The sequence below is a fragment of the Gavialis gangeticus genome, unplaced genomic scaffold (assembly GCF_001723915.1).
Source record: "Gavialis gangeticus isolate Ggan-Ray unplaced genomic scaffold, GavGan_comp1, whole genome shotgun sequence".
Taxonomy (NCBI): domain Eukaryota; kingdom Metazoa; phylum Chordata; order Crocodylia; family Gavialidae; genus Gavialis; species Gavialis gangeticus.
This window is the reverse complement of record NW_017729030.1, coordinates 5875666-5898885: the sequence shown is the minus strand read 5'-3', so window position 1 is coordinate 5898885 and position 23220 is coordinate 5875666. Positions and strand designations below refer to the sequence as shown.

General features: G+C 40.2%; 1 protein-coding gene across 9 annotated transcripts in view; it reads right to left on the bottom strand.

The window, feature by feature from the left end:
* Nucleotides 1–23220, bottom strand: part of TENM3 (teneurin transmembrane protein 3) — a 552323-nt gene that overhangs the window by 112119 nt on the left and 416984 nt on the right. For all 9 annotated transcript variants that reach the window (XM_019521869.1, XM_019521871.1, XM_019521872.1 and 6 more), the window contains 5 exons: nucleotides 14246–14456; nucleotides 13638–13739; nucleotides 13265–13459; nucleotides 11200–11400; nucleotides 8360–8545 (listed from right to left, as the gene is read on the bottom strand). In XM_019521869.1, coding sequence (XP_019377414.1) covers nucleotides 8360–8545; nucleotides 11200–11400; nucleotides 13265–13459; nucleotides 13638–13739; nucleotides 14246–14456 — 895 coding nt within the window. The remainder of the gene's footprint in view (nucleotides 1–8359; nucleotides 8546–11199; nucleotides 11401–13264; nucleotides 13460–13637; nucleotides 13740–14245; nucleotides 14457–23220) is intronic.

Genomic DNA, 23220 nt, shown 5'->3' with positions numbered 1-23220 from the left:
ATCACAGTTCCCCAGCATCTCAGCATGCCTTCCAGCCCTGAGCTGGGCTGTCTGCTCCAAAGAGCAGGGCTGGTCCCACCCCTCTGTTCCCTAGCTAGAGCAGTAAGGGCAGGGAGCAGATACAGGCTGATCTGAACAGGTTAGACCAATGGGCAAAACGAAACAGGATGCAATTCAACAAAGATAAATGTAAGGTACTCCACCTAGGAAGGAGGAATCCACAGCACACCTACAGGTTGGGGGATGACCTCCTCAGCAGCTCAGAGGCTGAGAGAGATCTTGGAGTCATAGTTGATTCCAAGATGAACATAAGCCAGCAGTGTAATGAGGCCATCAACAAAGCAAATCACACCTTGTCGTGTATTAGCAGATGCACGACCAACAGATCGAGGGAGGTGATGCTCCCCCTCTATGCAGCTTTGGTCAGGCCGCAGCTGAAGTACTGTGTCCAGTTTTGGGTGCCGCACTTCAAGAGGGACACCGAGAATCTGGAGAGGGTTCAGGGGAGGGCCGCTTGGTCTCCGTGAAAGACCCTATGAGGAGAGGTGGAGGGATCTGGTGCTCTTCAGCCTTTACAAAAGATGGCTGAGGAATGACCTTGTAGCTGCCTACAAGTTTATCAGGGGAGGACAGCAGGGAATTGGGGATGCCCTGTTTACCAGAGAGCCCCAGGGAGTAACTAGGAGTAATGGGTGCAAACTAGTGTAGAGTAGATTTAGGTTAGACATTAGGAGGAAATGTTTTACAGTAAGGGTAGCCAGAGTCTGGAACGGGCTTCCAAGAGAGGTGGTACTATCATTTATCTTGGAGGTCTTCAAGAGGAGGCTTGACAATCACCTGGTTGGGGTCATCTGACCTCAGTCCTCTTTCCTGCCAGGGGCAGGGGGTTGGACACGAGGACCCATTGGGAACCTTCTGACTCTATAATCCATGATGCAACCCAGTCTGCAGGGGATGGAGACATTTCCCCTCCAGGCTGGCTCCCCCTCTGCCTCCCCCCAGCTGGGGTCTGAGGCCAGAGTGGTGGGAGGGTTAAATCCCTCTTCCCCCACTCAAACTTACTGCTGTGGACTACAAATCCCAGAGGCACCTGGAGGCAGGAAGAGGAAGTGATGAGCAACCCTGCAGAGTCCTGCTGCTGTACTTCTGGACTGCAAATCCCAGAGATCTCAAGGGGCAGCAGGAAGAGGAAGTGAACACATGGCCAGAGAGCCATGCTCTAGTGCCCCCTGGCTTCTGGCCTGAGGCATGTGGCTCCATTTCCTAAATCAAAGGTAAATGTCTGTTCACTTCTGTTTCAATTTAAGCTGTGCAGTTTAGACTAACCTGCAAAGACTGAACCGATTCAGCTTTCATCTTTTTGACTGTCTGGACTTAGCCTTGGGGTACATTAGACACTTTTTCTGGGGAGTGCTGCTGTGAAAATATGTCTTGCTTTGCATATAGTGTGCTGAAAAAATGTTAGGTAGGCATTTCTTGCTGCATGCCCACGGCGCACCTAGCACCACACTAATGGTAGTTATATGACATTTTCAGCACTCAATGTGTATGGACAAGAACAAGTGACCAGGGAATGTTTTCACTTGTAGCGTGGTCAAAGGTGGTCTAGATTAGGGGTGTCAAATTCACCCCTGGGCTGGATGCAGACAATGAGGTGCTTTGTGAGCTGGATCCAGCCCAGGGCACAAGGAAGTGGTGGTGATGGCAATGGAGGCATGCAGCAGCAACTCCAGCCCCTGCCACAAACCCCGTGCTGGAGACAGTGTTGCAAGCACTGTGCGCCTTGTGCTTTGGTGCCAGCTCCAGCACAAGAGATGCAACTGGGGTTGGAGCTGCTCCCGTGGGTGTCACTTCCACCACTGCATGCTCTGCTGCCATCACTGCCACTGTTGCTCTGTGTCCCCAGCTTCCAGTGTTCCACTGTAGTTCAGTGGGCTGGATAGAGTAACTCTATGGGCTGGATCCCCTCTGGGCGTGGTTAACAGCCCTGATGTAGTTGACTACTGTAGATACTTTCAAATCAATGAAACTTCAAAGCCTGCCCAATAAAATAAAGCTTATTTTAAGGGTATCACGCTCTCAAAGATCCCCCAGCCTGTGTATAGGGTAGTCAACGGAAGTTCATTTATGAAAAGATAATATGCTTGTTGAACACTTTCCTATTCCTTTTCAACAGGTCTGTGAGATGAGGTTGTTAATTTCTGCTATCAGTTTTCATTCCTCCTTAATGATTCTGGAAAAATCAGTAACTACCTGGTTTATCTAATCCATATGGACTGCTTGTTGAAATCTTTTTCTCAAGAAAACCCTTTTAAAAATGTAATTTGATGATTTCATGCCAAAGAAAATAGTGAAAAGTACTTTATTTGTTTCTTTCTTTTCTTCTTCTCTATCAAATTTTAGAAAAATAATCTTGCAAAAACTCTTGGAAGATGAAACAATTGAAGTCTGATTCCCATGGGAACTACAAGGTATTACAAGCTACCTATTTTTACTGCCTATCATTCTTTGAGGCTAATTTCAGTTGTATCAGGTAAAATAACCTCGTGCAGTTATTCAGAAAGTAGCATGAATACCACTACTCTAACTACAGCCCTCCTGAGGGATTAATTAATGAATGCTTAATGACATTAATCCACATTTAGATCACTTATGTTTAACCACATGCCTTCTATGCATACATATATAAATATTAATTTTGGACAGAATGATAATCGTTCAACACCATAACAATTAAACAGCTGTAACCTGTCCCATGTGTTAAGTGATGGAGCTGCAGGCAAGCTCCATAAACAGATGGTCTTACCCACCCATGCTTAATGTTAAAGTCTTTTTAAAAAAAGAGGTGTTGACAAATCAGAACAAGAAGGCATAGTTTTAATGCAAATTGGCCTATTTGCAATTTAGATTACTCTAAAAACTAATTTGGTGTATAGAAAAAATTAAGCTGTGTTGTAAAACTGAGACATTATATAACACTTGGATATAGCAGATTCCCCACCAACATAATTATTTACTAATTTCATTCAGTTAACAGAGTTCAATGGAAAAGCAGCTGGCAAAGTATTCATATTTATGGGCTTCCTATGACTGTTACTTAATTTAGCCAAGGTACATGCCAGTTAAATCACAGAAATAATAGCCCCATCTCAAATAATCTCTCCTTCAATCTCACAAAACAGCTATTCAGAAAGGAGAGGGACCCTAGGCTCCTTGTGGGAAAAAAAATTGAAAAAAGAAAATAAATAAACAAACAACCCCTGCTTTAGCTAATATGCAAGCTGAAAATTTAATTAAGGAGTAACCCTGGTCTCTGGTTGGGCATACGCAATCTTTCATTCACATACAGACAGAAAGTGAGGGTAGACATAAGTATTACAAATACTATTGAAGGAAGGAAGGGATACCTATAGTTACTTCTTTTTTTTTTTAAAGCAATCAAAAAGCTAAGTATGAAATTAGTTGTTGGAATGCAACAACCATTTGGTTAGGATGAAAGTCTGCTGTTAGATGTAAAAAAAAATCTTCACAAAATTACAAGAACCGTATGCTGACCTCAGGCTTATGAATGCCACTCCCAGACCAAATAAAGAATCAGGTAGGTGATTTCCCATGGCTCCATTGTAAACTATTGCTTCAAATTGCTCCCACATGGACTTACGCAGAGGTAAAATCTTACCCATCTAAAGGGGAAAAATATCGAACCATTCAGAAATCCTTAAATTTGCAGAGTACTTTAGTGCTTTGGGACATATGCTGCCTTTTCTGGTTCCATCCTGAAATGGCTAGAGACTCTTTAATCCACTTTCATCAACTTTAAGACGTTGTAGTAGTGAGCATTTTTTAAGCATGCAACTCCTGCTGAACAGCTTTTACATCCATTTCAGAAATTGTAGGGGGGCAGGGGAAAAGCAGCATACAGAACACGACATGAGCAGATGTGGCATTCGAGTCAGTGACACCTCTGCACAAATGAAGTACTTTCCTGACTTTCACAATATGCTACCTGGAAGTACTCCTTCCCTTCCTCCCAAAAAAGGGTCAGTATTCAGACCCTATTCCTAAGTGTATTGGTTCTTACACATCAGAGTGCCCTTAAATCATATGAGATTATTTTAGAAAAATAGGCTTCAATTATGTATCTGGAATAAAATTTATAGTACTATACAAATACCAGCCCAGTTGAGGATACAATCCCTGACTGATCCTGGCAACCTAGCTTTATTAAAATTCTAGATAACTTTGCTAATACTTTGCATAGTATAAATATTAGAAAACTCAAATACATTTTCTACCTAGTACAATAGACATCATAATCTGTGAAATACAATGAATGTGGAAACTTGCTCTGGAAGAAAGAAATGAATGTGGCATGAAGTTTTCAGGTGATTTTTATTTACTTACATTGAAATCATACCACTCTTGCTATGCTACTTACCAGAACCAACACTATCTAGTACAGCAAGCCATCCTCTGTCCATACTGGTAATGTTTTTGATATTTTTTCATACTGTATAACAACTAATTCCCCTGATGTGCGTGTTTCATTTTCAATTTTCCAATCTTTAGCATCCTAAACCTCAGAGCAACCCTGGTATTTAATCGAGGTATGCTGAACAGTGCATACCTAAGTTTTGTCTGAACAAACAAAGCATATCTTTGTGATCATTAATGATCTTGCTTCCCAATGTACTAAAAAATAAGAAAAAAACAAATCGCTGGTCTTTTGTGTCTTAAAGGAATTTGGATTTCCCCTAGGCCAAATTTCCATTTGAAATGCCTGAATGTACATGAAAATCAATGTAGCTCAATAAACAACTTGGTGTTTAAGGCATTATTAGAAGAGAATACCACAAAGGACTACCTTCTCTGAATTGGAGAGATGGGTTTTTTTAACTCTTTAATATGGGCCAACTTATGGAATACAAACAAGAAGCTAACTGAAAAGGAGATGGAACAGAAATTAAACATTTCAAAATAAATGTGGTTGTAGCCAAGATGGTCCAGGCAATACCCGAGAGGCAAGGATTTTTGCAGATGGACCAACTGTAAGGCTGGGATAGACTATCCCCATGCAGTTGGTCCAATAAAAGATAACACCTACAAAAATCACTGACTTTCAAAACAAATGGTATTTGTTGGTATAAGCTGAGAATACTTTAGCAGTAATTTTACTGCTTCAAAATTAATGTGGAAACCATAAAACTGAAACTCTTTTGATAATTAAACAAGTTACAGAGTTAGAAAACTCAAATAATATTCTACCTAAATCCTTAGCTAAGGATCCTTTATGTCTCAGTGATTAATGTACACATATTTACCCTGTCTAGTCAGTCTAGCATGGACATTCAGATGCAAAATAATGAATGGATATACCTGTCCAGATAATGGGTATTTGTTCATGTGTATTTTATGTAGTATTGGCTTAGTCATGTGTCTGCATATCACCATAGCATCTAAATACTGAATGGCATTTGAAAATGCCAGAATAAACTAAGTGAATTTACTATTTTAAGTATATATGGGAACAGTGCAAGTCTTTTACATGTGCAGTGTAAATTACCTAAATACTCTGCTGTCATGCTGCAAGTAGTCATGGTAGTAAACAGCATAGAAATGTTTGGGTTTATAGGCACAGTGTAGATTTGGACAAACTATTTATACATAAAGAAACATGCTAATCTCCCTTATGCTGAGAAATATACTAGTCAAAAGAAGCCACTATGCCATTATATATTCTAAGACAGGTGGGACAAGGCAAACTGGCTTTTTGCATACCAAAAGGAATAATCAATTCCCAGCTCAGTAAGAGAGCCCACTCTTAGAAAAGAATAAAAGGACCCGATTTCTCAGGAATGCTAGGGTCTTAAAAGAGAACACCATGAAGAAAGAATAAATCCATCAATGCAGAACACAAGACTGCACTTCATTATTAGTCAGGGTGAGAGTGAGAGAAACAAATCAAATTACCAAAGGTCAGATTTTCCTTACAGCAGCAACCACACAACATAACAGCTGAAAAAAAATAAACATGTGGAAAGACCGATCTGCTTGCCCAATGTCGAGGCAAAATCTGCTTGTGCCCAATATGATGGAAAAATTGTTCAAGAACAGTTCATCCGTGTATAACTGGAACCCCCGTACTGCCAGGGTCAGTGAGACCAACAGTAGAGTGACCTGCTGAGTAATTGCTGGTTGGCAAGTTAAAGCTGCCTAGAGAAAATCTTCACAGTGTCACTTTAAGATTAAGAAAGAAGGGGTTCTTCTCCTACCTCTAATCGCGCCTTCAAAATGCCCTTCCAATGGCTTTCATCAGCCCCTCCACAACTTTCTTGGAAGTGAGGGAAGACAGGCAGGGACCAAAGAGTTCTGTCCCTGGCCCCACTTTCTCTTCTCCCTCTCCACCCTCACTCTGACCAATCTCAATCATTAACAAATTCAACTACCATCTCTATACTGAAGGCTCACAGATCTTCTTCTCAATTCCCAACCTGTTCTCTTCTACTCAATTTAAAATTTGGGCTACCTCCCTAACATCTCCATAGGTATATACATATATCATTAAAGCTCAATATGCCTAAGAAACAGCTCCTAATCTCCTGTGTCCACAAAGCCTTTTCACCATTCTTTGTTTTGATCTTGGTGGACAATGTTATCAGCCTGCCTGCTGCTCAGCCTCCCATAATCTGGGAATCTTCAACTTGGACCTCCTGACTACACTACATTTAAATCTTACTGATGACTTCTGCATAACATCTCTAAGATACAGTTTATCCAGTCCACTCACAATTTTAGCAATTTTAAGGCTCTCATCATTTTGAATCTTGATTACTGCAACATCCTGGATGAATGAAATCTTTCCCGGCTTATATTCACCCAGCAGACTGCTAGAGATCACTCTTCTACCACGTTGCTTTGACCACGTCACTACTCTCTCTGGATCTATTCCCTGGCGCTATTCTCTAGCACATCAAACTACTTGTCCCTTTCAAGCCTCTTTCCAGCCTCTCAATGCTATCTTATCTTTTCTCATTCTCACTCCTGAAAAGTCAGCTCCTGCCTCTGATTGGCCCACAATGCCAGCCTCTACTGCTTGTGTGTTAAAATGTTAAATTAGCACCTTAATGGTTCCTCCAAAGCTAACTCTCATCTTTGGAGTAAATCCCCACGAACATCTGCAATGCCACTTAATTATCTTCTCTGTAATCTTTGTAAAGCTTCTTTGCTGTAATATTTAGAATAAACTGGACTAAAATTATGTTGCTTGTCTGACTAGATCACTGTTTCTTATTGCCAGCCACTCTTGTCAACAATACATGGCTTTCCTGCCCTCATTTTTCTGTATCCATCTATTGTTTGTTTTATACTAAGAATACTAACATCACCTCCCCATGTTGAATTTGTGTAGTTTTGAGCACAGTGGAGCCCTGGTCCAGGACAGGGCATGACAGCAATTCCAATAACTGATAAAAATACTAACAATAACTTGCTTTTCTGTGACAACTTTTCTTCCCCTTTTTAGTTCTTCTTCTCCTTCGTACATGTTCCCTGTGCTGACTCATTGCTCATGATTGCTTGTCATATTCATTTTTTGGTAAGCATCTGGAGAGACGCATTAATGAAGTTCTAATGTGTGTCACTTGGAGGAAAAGGCCATACATATCTGCTTTTCAGATATTATATGGGATATACAGGGTATAAACAAAGGAAGAAAACCTTTAGATGGTGAAAGCATGTACATTTCTAAAGGCCAGAACATTTTTGGTTATGGTAACTGTAATTGGGATTGCTTCTTTTACATTTGCCACATCAGTGTGCGCTGAAACAAAGTTATTCAGGTAGTGGATAGCTGGTACAATCCTAAAATACAAGTTTAATTACATCAACAAAGAATTAATTTGGGGGCAATAAGATCTCTTTACCACTGTGGTGTTTGTTGTTATTTTGTACTCAGGCACAATACATTTTTTCCTTGGGAAAAGAAAAAATAAAAGTAAGCTTGGGTTTCCAAAAGATGTCTCGCTATCACATAAAAATAGAAAAGCATACATCAAAAGATTTATTTACAGTTTAAAATAAAAGTAACCTCCTCCTCTACAGAAGGCAGTTAAAGGAAAAAAATTGAAAGGGAAATTCTTGCACCTCCTATTCATGGCAAACTAGCTATAAAGAATTGATGAACCATTATATAACCATTTCCTTTCTTAAAATATCAATTCCTTTACACAGACTGACAGGTGCAAGTATTCCGTTTGAAGAAACAGGCTTCAAAGTGCTACATTTCTGATTCAGACAAGGCCAGCAGTTTTAGTTTTTGAATTTCGTTCTGAAGACAGACATTAAAGCACAGCCAGCCTACCAATAGTACAGTGCTCTCCGTTCCATCCCTGGCTGCATTCACACTTCCCATCTTTACAGGTTCCATGTTCAGCACAGCGAGGGTGGCAGGCTCTCTGACTGCAGGCTGCACCAGTCCAACCTTCTTCACAACGGCACGTTCCACCCATGCAAACACCATGTGCGCCACAGTCCGCAGTACAGATTTCTGAAAGAAGGGATGAAGAGGGGAGAGAGAGAGCGCGAGAGAGCGCATTAATTAGCAGAGGAACATTTTAATTCAACATAAGAAGAAGGAGAGAGGCAAAAATCTTTGAAAATGAAATCAAAGGAATTCACTGCTGAGAGCACTTTCAGGTAGGACCCACGAGGACAGGGCATAAGGAATTTCTCTCGTTGCTAATGCTTAATTAGTTATCCACTAGACGTAGTGATAGCTGAGTGTCAATGGCTCTTCTGTCAGCTTTGAGTAATTTCCAATTATATATTTTGTGATCACATATTTCTTAAAAGTAACCTTTTGTAGCTTAGATTATATGCACTTAAACCTATTAGAATTTACAGCATCATTTTAGTGACTAAATGTACCATGTACCTTATAGGTCATTCTACATTATTGGCAAAAATTTACAATTATCAAAAGTTCTTTTTAACAAAGGGGCTTTTTCCTTGCCCGCAGGTTTCCTTCAAATGTGAAATGTGCCACCTCTGACACATTTTTTCATTAAAATGAATCAGCCTCAGTGAGCCACATTAGTGCACTGCTGACATGTCTGTTAAATATAAAAGATGCTTCTCTTTTACTTTCCCTAAGTTTGTACCAGTGACAGCTTTGAGTAGTCAGGTTGAAATAAGAAACCAACTGATGAAAATACATCAGGATATAACTATTTAAGTTGTCATTTACATACACTAACAGGGTCTTGTAATGGGTAGGATAAGTGAAAAGTATATTAAGCCCAAAAGGTATCTCTGGGTCAAACACCACATTTAAAATCGCAGAAGTTATATAAGATAAAGGTTGGCATAGCTTGCCTTTATTTTTGCCTCATTCCCTCACAATCAGTCTTTAGGAAAAAGTCATTTCTGTGAAGCTGATTACAGAAAAAGGAAACATACAATAATAGCCTGAGGGAAGTTTTTAGTCCCTTCAAATACAGTTGGTCGCAAGCATATGCTGGTTCATAAGGATATTATATTTACTTTTGGTTTCTTTATAAAAGAGAGCAAGCCAGGCTAACAACAAAGAACTGAAATTATTTTCGACTGAAATAAAAAAGAGCGTTCAATAAAAAAAGGGGCTGAAACGATTTACATAAAGGCTTAGTTTCTATTTTTTGTTAATTCAGTAGTGTTTTTTCCCTCCCAGTAGACCATAATTCTCTGTCACAAAGTGCTAGAGAACATTAAACGTGGCATCAAGGAGTTGTGACACTTCTTATAAGCAACAGTCCAAAATGTTTATGGAGCATGAGAGCTGGCTGTTTTATTTTGTGGGGTGTATTTCTTTTAACATACCCCATTTTGTATCTAGTTTGAACTAAATTTTTGATTAAGAGATCTGAGATGGTTTGATTAACTTCAGAGCTACAAAACATCAACCCATCTCTGTGAGAGAGAGGTTTATTTCAGCGATACCCTCCTTTCTCTTCAATCTAATCAATTTTTCATTAGGGTAAAGGTGTTTATCAGCTTTTAGCACACTAGCTTTGAGCAAGGTGCGTCACTCTTTGTAATGAACTTATTAATTAGAGTTAATTTAATTGAAGTGGAATTGAAGGGCTAATTAATGGACAAACTGCTGATGAAGATAGAGAAAAGCTGTTGATCTCAGACCTATAAACCCCTCTGATAGAAATAACTTATTCCTTGTTCTTTTAGCAGCTAACCAAATGTTCATTTATGGGTGAGATTTGTTTTTTTTTTTGTTTTTTTTTTTGTTTTTTTTTAACTTTAAATATGTGAAGATCATTTTCTACAATTTCAACAAGGATCCTTTGTGTTGCCCTGCACAAACATTTCAGAAATTTGACAACACTGAAATGTCCGAATATATATAAGAGAAAGTCAAAATTATATTTATACATTTCAACTATCAACTGCCTTTTGAAAAATAAACAAAAAGTTACTTTGCAGTGATGGACCAGAAATAATGTGCAGGATAGAAATATGGATACTATCAGAAGATGTATAGAATCCAATTTTTATTTGGAACTATAGCACCCTCACTTTGGTTCCCCCACCACCCCAGAGTTATTAAACACATCAGCACCTTAATGGAAGAGCTCAGAAAACTTTCACTATACAGTACTTTCAAAAATAAAATTAATGAAACCGAAGAGTCATCAAGTTTTCTTTTCACTCTGTTGCTTTCCAGTGAAAACCCATTCTTATACTTCAGTACCTGGGCTACCAAATACATGCCAGGAACACTGAAAATGAGCACAGATATCAGACGCAAAGTAAACTTATTTCAAAAACATGGTTCATCATGGAAGAATGTTTTTGCATCATTTATGTATATACCTACATTTTTTGCAAAATAAGCCGTGTTCAGATGTCATTAGGACCATCAACTCCTTTATTAAAGATAACTTTTTATTTGCAGAACTTGGAAGACAGACATGACCTAGATTTTAGCTATGTTGCTACAAAATAAATTAATTATTATTACTATTTAAATTTAGCAGAGAGTTTGTTCTTAGATTGCAATTAATATTTAGATTCTGATCTCGGTTACAGTAACTCCATTAAGTTATTCTGAATTTATGCTAGCATTTCTAAAATCAGATTCTGGCCTCGGTGCAATGGAGTTGTGCTATATAACATATTTTATGCAAGGGGAAGGTTTTTAGTACATACCATTTGAGCAATCTGGACCTGTCCAGTTAGGGTCACAAGTACAGGTACCACTTTCTTGAAGATATGTTCCATGACCAGAACACTGGTCTGGACACATAGTCTTCAGTATTTCACAGTTGTTACCACCCCATCCTGGATTGCAGTGGCATTCTCCATGGATGCACACACCATGACTGGAACAGGAAGGGTCTAAACAATCAGCTGAAGACAAAAGAAAGAGATAATCTTAAATATTATTATTAACAAATTCCTATCATCATCAACAAAACTAACATCACAACAAGAATCTTATGGCAAAACAGGCAAAAACCACTCTGAGTGTCCGTATGAAGCAAGTAGTATTACACTCATTTTACAAAATGGTAAACCAAAGCACGATGGGTGCCTTTATGCAAGCGTGGAGGCTGCTCCGATACGCTGTAATTACAGTGCGTCTGAGCAGACTCGATTAACTGAGTCTGCTAGAGTGTGGCAGTCTCCCCAGCACCCTCCCATGTCTCTTGTATCAGTATCCCCATGCTTCAAAATAGGAGCAGGGGCACTTGAACTAAAGCTTGTTTGACAAGCTTTAAATTCAAGCGCCCCCACTGCCATTTTGAAGTGCAGGGACACTGATACATGAGACACTGAGGCCAGAGCCACCCTAATTAAAGAGCTGCCTCCCCCACCCCCAGAGCATGTGTAAAAGTGCCTGATGAAACTAGGTCATTTTGCCTAAGGATGCAGAATAATCGGTGAAAAAATCAGAGTGCAGAATTCACAAATCCTGACCCTCAGCCCACCTGCTCTACTTACAAATAAAAACTATCTGCAAAAATAGGTAAGACTCTCCTTTATAAGTAAAAGAAGTATGCAGATTCTAATCAATTTTGGTAGCTTTTGGGTATTTTTTGTGTAAGTCAGTCATTTTAAGGAGCTATTGTCTGGTACTGTGAAATCTGTGCCTATACACATACAACCAATTTAGTGACATCCTTGAGATAGGTTGCAATTTAGTTAACTGATAACCTTAAAGGATTTCTATTTTTTCTGAATTACACCAAGATTCACTGAGGTTTCAGGCTACTGCTTCCTGTTCTGCCAAACCACAGAGTAACGAGTATTGGATTCTCTATAACAATCAGTATCAACTGACCTACTCCACTACAACCGAGTTCTGTCAGCTGTATAGGACCCTCAACCTGTTTGAGAAATAAATGAGTTGCATAGTCTCTATCCTTCTTAATTCACTTTAATGTGCTTTAGATGACGAGATTTAATTTAGCAATTTGACTCAATAAAACTTTACACTTGTAGGGTCAATGGTCTGAAAATTTAATTCCAGAGACTTAATTGCATTACTTTGTATGTGCAGATCAATAAAATCAATTTGATTGAGGAAGGAAAATGGTGCTTTTTCCTCCTTAAAACCCCCCCCAAAAACCCCACAGAAAATGAACTGCACTTTACATTGCACTGGAATGAATATCATCATTACATACATCCCTAGAATACAAAAATGATGCATCATTTTTCCACTGTGGAGCATTTGAATCAGCATTTTTAACTGTAAGTCTTTCCAGAAATGCTGTTGGTAGTACGATCACTAACAAATGCAATACAATAATGATTTTTTTTAAGTCTTTCTATGTTCTTACATATCTTTTCTTGTACTCTTAGCTGATCTCATACAGATAAAGCAACAACAACAACAAATAATATGGTCTAAAAGATATAGATTCAACTATGCATTTACACTTTCAATATTTAATAGGAAAAAAGTATACAGCTTCTGAAGAGCTCAGTACCATTCCTTTTGAATCTAATACCTACTACAGTATACTGAAATGAATAGACAAAATGTGTTGAAAGCAAAACAGAGCGAACAGAAGTTATGTTAGTATTTTTAGCACACAATTAAATGTTTTCCCACATATGAATTTACTGGGTTCATTTTTAGCTGGTATAAATGCATGTAGCTTTAGAAAATCTGGGCTATAATGGTTTACACCATTGGAAAAATATGTAAAAACTGATACTAAGGAAATATTACTGTAGATGCCTAGGTAAATAGTTACATGGTTACCTTCTTCACAGTTTTCTCCTTTGTATCCAGAGTTACAAGCACAAGAGCCCATGATACAAATCCCACGACCCCCACACTGAGGGTCAATACACTGGGTGGCAGGCACATCACACTCTGTCCCCTTCCAACCGCTGTAACAGAGACAGCGTCCTTTGGAGTACTGCCCATTGCCACTGCACAATACTGGACAGGCTGCTGTGAAATAAAACATGACAGAAGAATTAACAAAACTCTTTTCAATCAAGCCTTGTACAGAAGAGGAACATCTACACAACATGTTGCATGCCACTTTCTTTTCCTTGGTAGACTAGTTAACTACTTGTCTTTCTACAGCTTATTTATATTGACTTAAGAAAGAATTCAGTTCATATACCTCTTGAACAATCAGGGCCTAGAAATCCAGGAAAACAATGGCATGATCCAGAAACACATTCTCCGTTTCCATGACAATTTCTAGGGCATTCCACCACAGATTCTGAAAGAAAGAGAAAGCAGGAAAATTCAGACTCCTACCACTGTAGTTTATAAGAGCAGAAGATGCCTAACATCTAAAATCACTAGTGCCCGACAACAAATGAGGAGTGTATATATTTAATTTATTTAATGATTTTAAGAGAGTATATACCAACTAACTGCTTGCAACAGATGCTTGTGATATCTTCAGACTTTATGAGACAACTCAATATTTTACTGTAAAATGATAGCTACTTTATGCTCAGAATACAGGTTACTGCTATTTAATGAATGTTTCAGAAAAGTGTCTTCCTTTGCAAACTTTACACCATAAGAAAGCTTTTATACTCCAATTACTAACCAATTAAAATATATTTTCTGTATCTTTTGCTGAGCAGTGAAACAACCACAATAAACTCATAATCTGTGAAAAGAACCCAGAACGTTTAACTAAGGAAAACTCATCTCTTTCTTTTACAGACTGCTTAGATTGCAGCTTTTGGTAAGAGCTTTGAAGATTGTGCTTACCGATAACAATAGTATTAAAAGACACCTGCTCCACATTTTTTCCATCATTATAAAAAGCCAGATGCCAGATTCCAGAATCCAAATACTGGATAAAACCTGCCTCATGGAGACTGACAGACCTTGTCTGCCGACCTGCTCTCTCTGATTCAAGCAGGTTGCGCTGTTCTCTTGCAATCAACCTGCTACCATCCAGGAGTTCTACAAAGTCATACTGCAAAGGAGAAATGTGCAAACAGTTTATTATCCACATACTGCTACATTTCAGCAATTATTTTCATAACATTGTCAATAGTTAATTAAATGGTCATAAAAAGCTCCACGCTGACAGCCCCTGAAAATGCAATTCCATATTTATTCACAGAACAAATGCAGCACAGGGGGCAGCAAAACACACTTTCCCACAATATCCAGCTAATATGCTTATGCTGTGACCTACAGTGTTCCCCACTCCAACACAGAAGAGGTAGCTCAGGTAATCCTTGCCTGTTCCTTGATCCCTCTTCTGAGCTTTCTAAGGTGGCTGGCAATCAGCACTAATTGCCCTGGTGCTGCTTTCTATGATGTTGACACAGGCCCACCAATCCACTTCATATGGTATACAGAACAGGAAGGAGTTAGACTAGCTTAATTTGTGGTCATAGTTTGCAGATGTGAGCTGCAGGTGAAAGGCTCATTTCAGATTTACAGTGCTGTATAAGTTAACTAATAAAAATAACTAACAGTCTATTTTGCTCGTTATTTTACTTCACAGTTAGGGCGAAGTTCTCAGCTGCTAAAATTCTACTGATTACAATGGAGTTACTACTGCAGAAAAGGGGCCTTACATTTCTGTTGTAGAAAGGCAAATTAAAACATCATATTTAAAGGTAGCAAGGTATAGAAACAGAAGGCAGTGGCAGAAAATACTGTTTCCCAGATTTACAGAGACCTGAAAATCTTACTCAATCTTGTAAATAGCAACAACCGTGTTTGGTGCTGGGAAGTGTAATATCTAAATTGCAACAAGCATTCTAGAGACAAAAACAATTCATAGACTTACTTCCATACAGGTGGGCCTTATGCTGAATTACACTACCTAAGGGTCAGGCCCTATATATCTAAAGCCTTCTTCTCTGCATTTGTCATGTTCAAACCAAGTTATAAAGATTTACCACTTTTTAACTTTGAAGATCACTGCCCCTTAAAGTGAAGAGTAATTTAGATTCTACAGTCAGTCCACAGTTTCTTTTTGTATTCCAGTGTGCATTTATTGTGTAAGGTGAACTATTGTATACAAACCTTCAATCTTCCCATGTATTTTAGCTATCACTTACTTAAATGGAATTTCATCCAAAGTCTATTTTAGGTAAGGGCTGATTTATAAAAACCACTGATTCGCCCAAGTTAGGATAAAAATCAGCTATTGGACTGGAGAGCAGCGGTATTATGTACTGACTTATGACCTTCAGAAATAGCTCCCTGCATTTAAAAAAAAAGAAGTTATCCTTCATCTCTGAATAGGACTTAGGTTTTGCTTACCTACTGAAACTTTGCCTGCTTATGGAAAATACCTAGTATTTTAAGAATGGTCTGCAGTATAACTGAATCATTATCCCACTATCATTCAAATGTAAGCAAAATGCATAGCTCATATGCCTTTATCAATACCTGTGACACTTTCAGCTACATCTCAGCTGGCATAGGAGAACATAGCATGATTAGTATGGACAGGAGGTAGTCCTTGATAAGCTGTCACCTTGAATATGCATGCAACACCCCATGAAAACTAATGCAACTGTTTTGGAAAAGCTCTCCTTAGTAAAAACCATCTGACATTTTCATTTGTCAGATAATTAAATATTTATCTTATTTTGTGAAAGACACAAGCACTATTTCTTTACCCCTCAGTGCTCACAAACACTTTGCTATGATCACAGTGCCCAACAGCACTGAAACCCCCCCCAAAGAAAAGGACTCTGTCCTTAGTTTTAACTGGTTATTTATGGACATTAAGGGAGGCTTTTAAATTACTTTACTGCAGAGGAAGGTCACTTCTTGTTGTAGGACAATCTCAGTTAAGGAACATATTTTTGATTGGGGAATAAGGGATTGTACTACTTAATTGACCACAAAGTGTATACTGATGGCTGACAGGCACAGTATAATTAATGATTTTACAACTAAAACATAATAAAGATTTATGTTATTATGGGGATAGTAGTTTTTGAGATTAAATTTTAAAAACTACGTACAGGGACTTCACTGTTCAATTCATCCCCAGCAAACAGGAGTGAGGTAGCTTTATTCTTATAAAGACTGCTTTGTAAATTTAGGACAGGGTAGTGGGGTATAGACTGGAAAAACAATTACCTTTATGTGCTAAAAACACTTTCATTTACTTTCCCTCCTAGGAGGATAGATTAATTACCTTTATTCAGTATAAATGTGCTGATCTGCCCCCACCGCTCCATTCAGTTTTGCTTTAAACCACCGAAGTCCTTTGTTATTTCTTAAAGTCTCTTTAAATAAACATATTGATTCTCTGGTTGCAATGAAACTGACATTTTTAGAAAGTGTCACAAAGACTTTCAGACTAACATTGATTGGATTTTGAATGGACAACCACTGTCAATTATTTCTGGTGGATTTATTTATGATTCCCCAGAAACACAAACCTATACATCTTTTGCTGCTCTATGACATACACATATAGTATCCACTGTGGCCAATCCTGGATACTTAAAGTGAAAAACAGAAATATGACCCGAAAAATATTTCCCCTCATTAGAGGTGCACTGATACATCGGTCCGATATTGGATTGGTACCGATATACAGAAAACTGGCTGTAATAGATAACAACACGATGAGGCTGATAATTTGGCCGATAAATGTCCGTACTGCGCGCAGCTGCAGTCTAGCACTCAGGCAGCAAGGAGCACAGCTGGCTGCATGGAGAGCTGCCTCCAGCTGGTAAGTCCAGTGTGGTGGAAGGGGAGGGAAGGGGTATGGGGGGGCAGATCAATGCCCCCGCAGTGAGGGAGGGGGCAGGGGCAGGCTCTGCCTTGGTGGGATCGGGGGACTGGAGCTGCAGCTCATGGTGGGGGAAGCAGCTCCTGCTGCTGGGAAGGCATGGGGGAGGCATGCGCCCCCTGGATCTGTGTGGGGTGGGGCGGGCTGCAAAGGGCTGTTCTCAGTGGGGGCTGGGGTTGGAGCGGGAACCAGCGGCACTGGGAGGATGTTGTTCCCAGAGCATAGGTGGAGATGGGGCATTGAGCTGGGGCTATGCCAGGCGGCTGGCAACAGTGGCACTGGGAGCAGAGTGGCAGTGAACTCTGGGGTGCATACACCATCCTGCCAGCGCCACCAGTGCCCACTCCGAGCTCAGTCCCCGCTGAGAAGAACCCAGTGCAGCCTTGGCTGCAGCCTGCCCTGCCCCACACAGTTCTGGGGGGCACACGCCTCCTGGGGTGCAAGCAGCAGCAGAGGCCACCCCCCCATAAGCCACGGCTCTTGCCCTCCCCCCCGCCTTGGCTGTGCCTGCCCCCTCCCTCACTGCAGGAGGCATTGATTTGCCCCCCACCACATTCCTTCTCTTCCCTTTCCCCTCCCCTTCCACCACACTGGCCTTACCAGCTGGAGGCAGCTATATCAGAAATCGGATCGGTATTGGCTGATATGCCTTCTTAAATATTGGCTATTGGTATCGGCCCCAAAGATATGTATTGGTGCACCCCTACCCCTCATTATGTGATACTGAAATATTTACTGGCTACTGTGTTATATTGTGGAGAATACTGTGTCCAGTAGTATTGCGTCCAATACTGTGGATAATATAATCTTGTGAAAATGAAAGGATGCAGAGTTAAGGTTATCACTATTTGTATTACAACAAAAAAGATAATTCTTGCTCCATACATTTTACTGTCTTAGTTAGGAACACATGCAACAAAGAGATGAAAAAATAATGAACAGTTGGAGTTGTTCAGCATGGAGGACAGGGTAACAGGAAAATAAACGTGTTGTACATGAGAGGCAGTAGTCACCTGATCATCCGGCTGGGTGTCATAGAAATAAATGAGTTTAAAGAAGAGGATTTTAAGGAGGTAGAGATAGTGGCTGTACACATGCATGGGGTAGTATAGGAGAATGTGCGAAAGGAGTTGTATTTTTAGGTGCTTGCCTCTAGATTTAAGTTTCCAATGTTAGGCACCAATATCTGATATTATTAGCTTCAACTCATGCAAATATTGTGGACACTCCTTTCCCAACAAACTACCTCAAGGAAATCTCACCTATAAATTAAAGCAAGCATACATTAGTAACTATCCTTCATTTCTCAACTTATCAGCTTTGAAATAGTTTCCAAAAATAAAAATAAACTGTATAGCAAACTCAAATGATTAGAAAGGAAAGGTTGGTGCGTACCTCAGGAATAATCAGATTGGACCCATATAGAGCACAAGAAGGACAGCTCCTGGATTCTACCTGAGGGCTGCAGCCCCACTCTGTTTATAAACTATTTGTACCTCTGTGCCCACTCAGAGAATGCTAAAAACCAACAATGCTTACATTACAACCTCAGTCTTGTGGAATGGAGAGCCGAACTCAGCCTTAAGAACAACCCTGATATTACCATATAACAGGTTGATAAAGGGGTGCCACGGTTGTCATGGACAAAATATTATATGTACAGAAAGCCAAGAGAGACAGTTTTTCAACAGTTTTACATGGATTTTATGGCATAATAACACAACAAACTAAATCAACTCTTAAACACAGGAGAAGATAAATACTTCCACCTCTAAGAAACACAAGCCAGACAACTTTTATTTATTACCCAAGATCCACAAACATGGCAACCCAGGACATCCCACTATCTCAGGCACTGGATCATTGTAGAGGGAGTTCTTGGTTACATTGATTTAATCCTATTCCCCTATGACATCAGAGCTGCCAGCTATTTGAAAGATAGCACAGATTTTCTAAAGAAACTAGCTTTTATTGACAAGCTTCCAGCTACTACTATATTACCTACCATGGAGGTAAACATCACTGTACACCAACATCCCCCATGAGGATAGATTACAAGCCATAAAGAACATTTTCTCTGAAATGGACACTGCTTCTGTTTTCATCACACCTTCCTGTTCTGTCCTTGTGAGCAAACTGAGTTACGTTAAGGCTCTTAGCCATAGTTTAGGCCAGGGGTGGGCAATTATTTTCGGCAGAGGGCTGCTTACAAAGTTTTGACAAGCCATTGAGGGCCGCATGAGTAGCCCCGCCCATTGACAGGTGCCGCACCCCCTGGTCACCATCTTGGGACTGGCTGCTGCACGTGTTTAGTTCTGCCACCAGCTTCCCCTGCGTCCTACTGCCCCTGGCTCCTATCATATTTGACAGGCAGCCAGGAGAAGATAAATATTAATTTTCTAAATTTTTAGGGGTCCCGCAGGGTCTGGATAGAATGACTTGGTGGGCTGGGTGTGGCCTGCGGGCCATATTTTGCTCACCGCTGGTTTAGGCCTTCCCGGAACTAAGCAATAAAATTGTACAGAGTGCCTTATAAGGCAGTGGAAAAAGTGGGTGCTGTGACTGGTACAGTGGGTGAACCAGGTACATCAGTTTCCCTAAAAGGAAACAAAACCAAAAACTGAATAGGATTGGAGTACCCTATCCAAAAAAACAAGGTAAAGAACCTGAATATTGGACAATTTGGGATTAGCAAGTTGCAAAGTAATGGACAAACAAAGAAACAGTGCGTGTTTGTGCTGTTACTCTGGGGAGTTGGGGGACAGACAAGGAATTTCTGCTTGAACTGCAGGAAAACCAGACACAAACATCCCGCACACCGAGTGGACGACCCAAGGTCAGTACCACTGAATGTTATTGATGTAACATCTAAAGGAGCCATTTGTCAGGTTGTATTACACGGAGGAAACTTGTAATAATGGTTAGGGGTTACTATTAAAGTTCACTTGATACCAAATTGGACAAGGGGCTGTGTCAATCTTTGGGTGTGGGAAGTGGGGGTCTCTGGCAAAAAAGAATCCTATTGATAACAGTCCTCACACAAGTGTTTCAGATCTGGGGACTCTATATCTACAAACAAGTGGCACTGCCATGGGCATACATATGGTCTCCCAATATGCCAATATATTTATGAAAGACCTTACAGTTTGCCTCCTCCACAGCTGCTCTCTCATACCCCTGGTATATCTAAGGTACACCAATGATATCATCATATAGACACATAGGAAGGAATCTCTAGGGAAACTCCACCAGGACTTTAACAATTTCTACCCCTCCATCAAACTGACTCTGTAATATTCCACTCAGAAAATTAATTTCTTGGACATCATTGTTAAAGTTTGCAATGGCTGTATCACCACCACACTGTATCAGAAACCAACTAATGGTTACAGCTATCCTCCATGCATCCCACTAGGTTCATCATCTACAGCCAGCTCTACATTACAGTTGTATCTGCTCTGATTCTACTGACTGGAATTCATACTTTTAGGGTATGGAGCATGGATTCCTACAATTACAAAACAATCCTAAAACCATAGCCACTCAAATCAAGACAGCCAGACTCAAATTTTGCTCTGACATGCTACAACAGCAACCTTGAGACAAAACCAACAGAATACATTTAGCTTCAAAACCCTGGAGACATCATTAATGACTTCCAACCCCTTTTGGAAAATGACAGTCACCTCAAGGTAGCAATGGGGAACAAATCTCTCCTGGTTTACAAACAGCCTGCCACCCTCAAATAGTATCTCTCCAGCAACACTTTAACATCCCTGGTCATTTCAACATGGACCCCATAGTAGCCGTTGTTTTTAAAGATTTGTTATCTAAGACATCTGAATGGAAAATTGCAGAACAAGAAATCATCCACAGACTGGACTATATTAAGTATGATCTAAACCAGGACAATGGGTCTTATCCTATTACCAAATTTACTCGAATACAAGAAAAGGTTGTTTTCCCCAATAAGCATGGGGAAAAGAGTCCCTTGTCTTACATTTGCATATAAGGAACTAAATACACTACCATTAAAGTGCTGCCACATCAGCTCATGCTTAGTAAAAGAAACCAACTATGAAGTAGATTAAATGCAGCCAACACTGAGCTTGACTATAAAATACGTGGCCCACACTGGAGAAACATGCTGATAGGAACCTACCACAAGGATAGGTTAGTCCAGCTCACCTGAATAAGATATACAGTAGTGTGATATAGGACAGTTTTTCTCAATGCCAGCTATTTTTCAAGTCATGATGAGCTACAGCGCTTCATACATTTTGACTTCCTCTTCACTCCCACAGCTGAGCTACACCTTTCTTTCCCATTTCGAATTATTTCTGTTTCTTTACCAGCCTTAAATGTCTGGCAAACATTACCAAATGGGGCCCCAAACAGTTCACCCAGAATACCTCTGCTGCCCTTCTCTCAGCCTGGCACATACAATTAGTATGACTTGAAATGTTGTTGATTCTTGTGGGGCCCAGCCTAATGAACTATATAGTAAATCATAAGTCTCTTGGTTTTGGACTAATATCATGCATAGTTTTGTACTATATATAAGCAGGTACCAAAGTGCTACTTATAAGTGTGTTTATGAAGCACCTGTTCTAAAACTTGCAGCAGTTTAAAAAAAGGGCATGATGCACCATTTCTGCATAAATTAAGTCTATAGTTACTATATGCAGATTACTACAGGTCTGTCTATTTTGAGGTTAGTTTTTTCAAATTTCCTCTTTACTTCCACATGCTAAGGAAGAGCAGGGTCTGAAAGAAGGGAGAGAGGGAAGAAGTTGGAGGGTAGACGACAAAGGGGGTACCTGACCCCCAGATTTATTTTCCCTGCTGTAGCAGTGGGAGGGGGAGACATACAAAGCAAACCTCTAATAATGAAATTCTATACCTGGAAAATTACAACACTTATAAATTTTCCATATATAGAGAGAGTCTGGTTACTGGGGGCCCTCTCAGAATCAGGGTCATCTTATATTCAAGTAAATATGGTATTTGGATTAGCTTTTATAAAACCTGTGTCCCTCAATGTGTTAATTGCTTTGTTTCTCTCTCTACTGCTCACCTTGCCACTCCCACCAGTGCACCCTCTTTTTGTCCTCCCCCTTTCCCTCCCTTTGTATTCTAATCACTGCTTTCTATTTAGAAGCTCTACTACCTCCAGTCCCTTCATAACATCTGAAGAATTTATATGTTGTTGTTTATGAAAGCTTATGCATCTCTGGTTTAGTCTACATGGTGCAATCTACCCAACTTTTTACTTCACTAATAACAGATTGTAGAAGTCGCTCCTTAAGGAGACGATCCTCCAAGTCCAAAGAGAGGTAATCCCAACACAGATCAAAGGGAGCAGGAGGGCACACAAGCCCCCATGGCTCACCAAAAGCATCTGGGAATGTCTCCTAGATAAAAGGGAGGCGTACACCCAATGGGAAGGAGGGGCCATCACCAGGGATGACTATACTGCAGTTGCCTGGGGATGTAGGGGGGTAGTCAGGAAGGCCAAGGTAGAGATGGAACTGGGACTAGCTTCCTGGATTAAGGACAATAAGAAGTCCTTTTTTAAATACATAGGGGGTAAAAAGAAGGTTCTCGATAGTGTGGGGCCCCTGCAGGACACGTTAGGAAATTTGGTCATCACACCAGATGACAAAGCCAACATATTTAACGATTTCTTTGCCTCCATTTTCCTAAGCAGGGACCGGAACAGTCACCCCCCCCGCTGGGCTCCCCTCAGTCCCCAGGGGAGGCACACCTAGGTCAAGGGTTAGTGAGGAACTAGTTAGGGAACTTCTGGAGGGACTGGATGTATTCAAGTCAGCTGATCTGGACGATCTCCACCCTACAGTACTGAAGGAATTGGCTGAGGTCATTGCAGGACCCCTGGCACGGCTTTACGAGCACTCATGGTGCCCGGTGTGGTGCCAGAGGACTGGAAGAGGGCCATCATGGT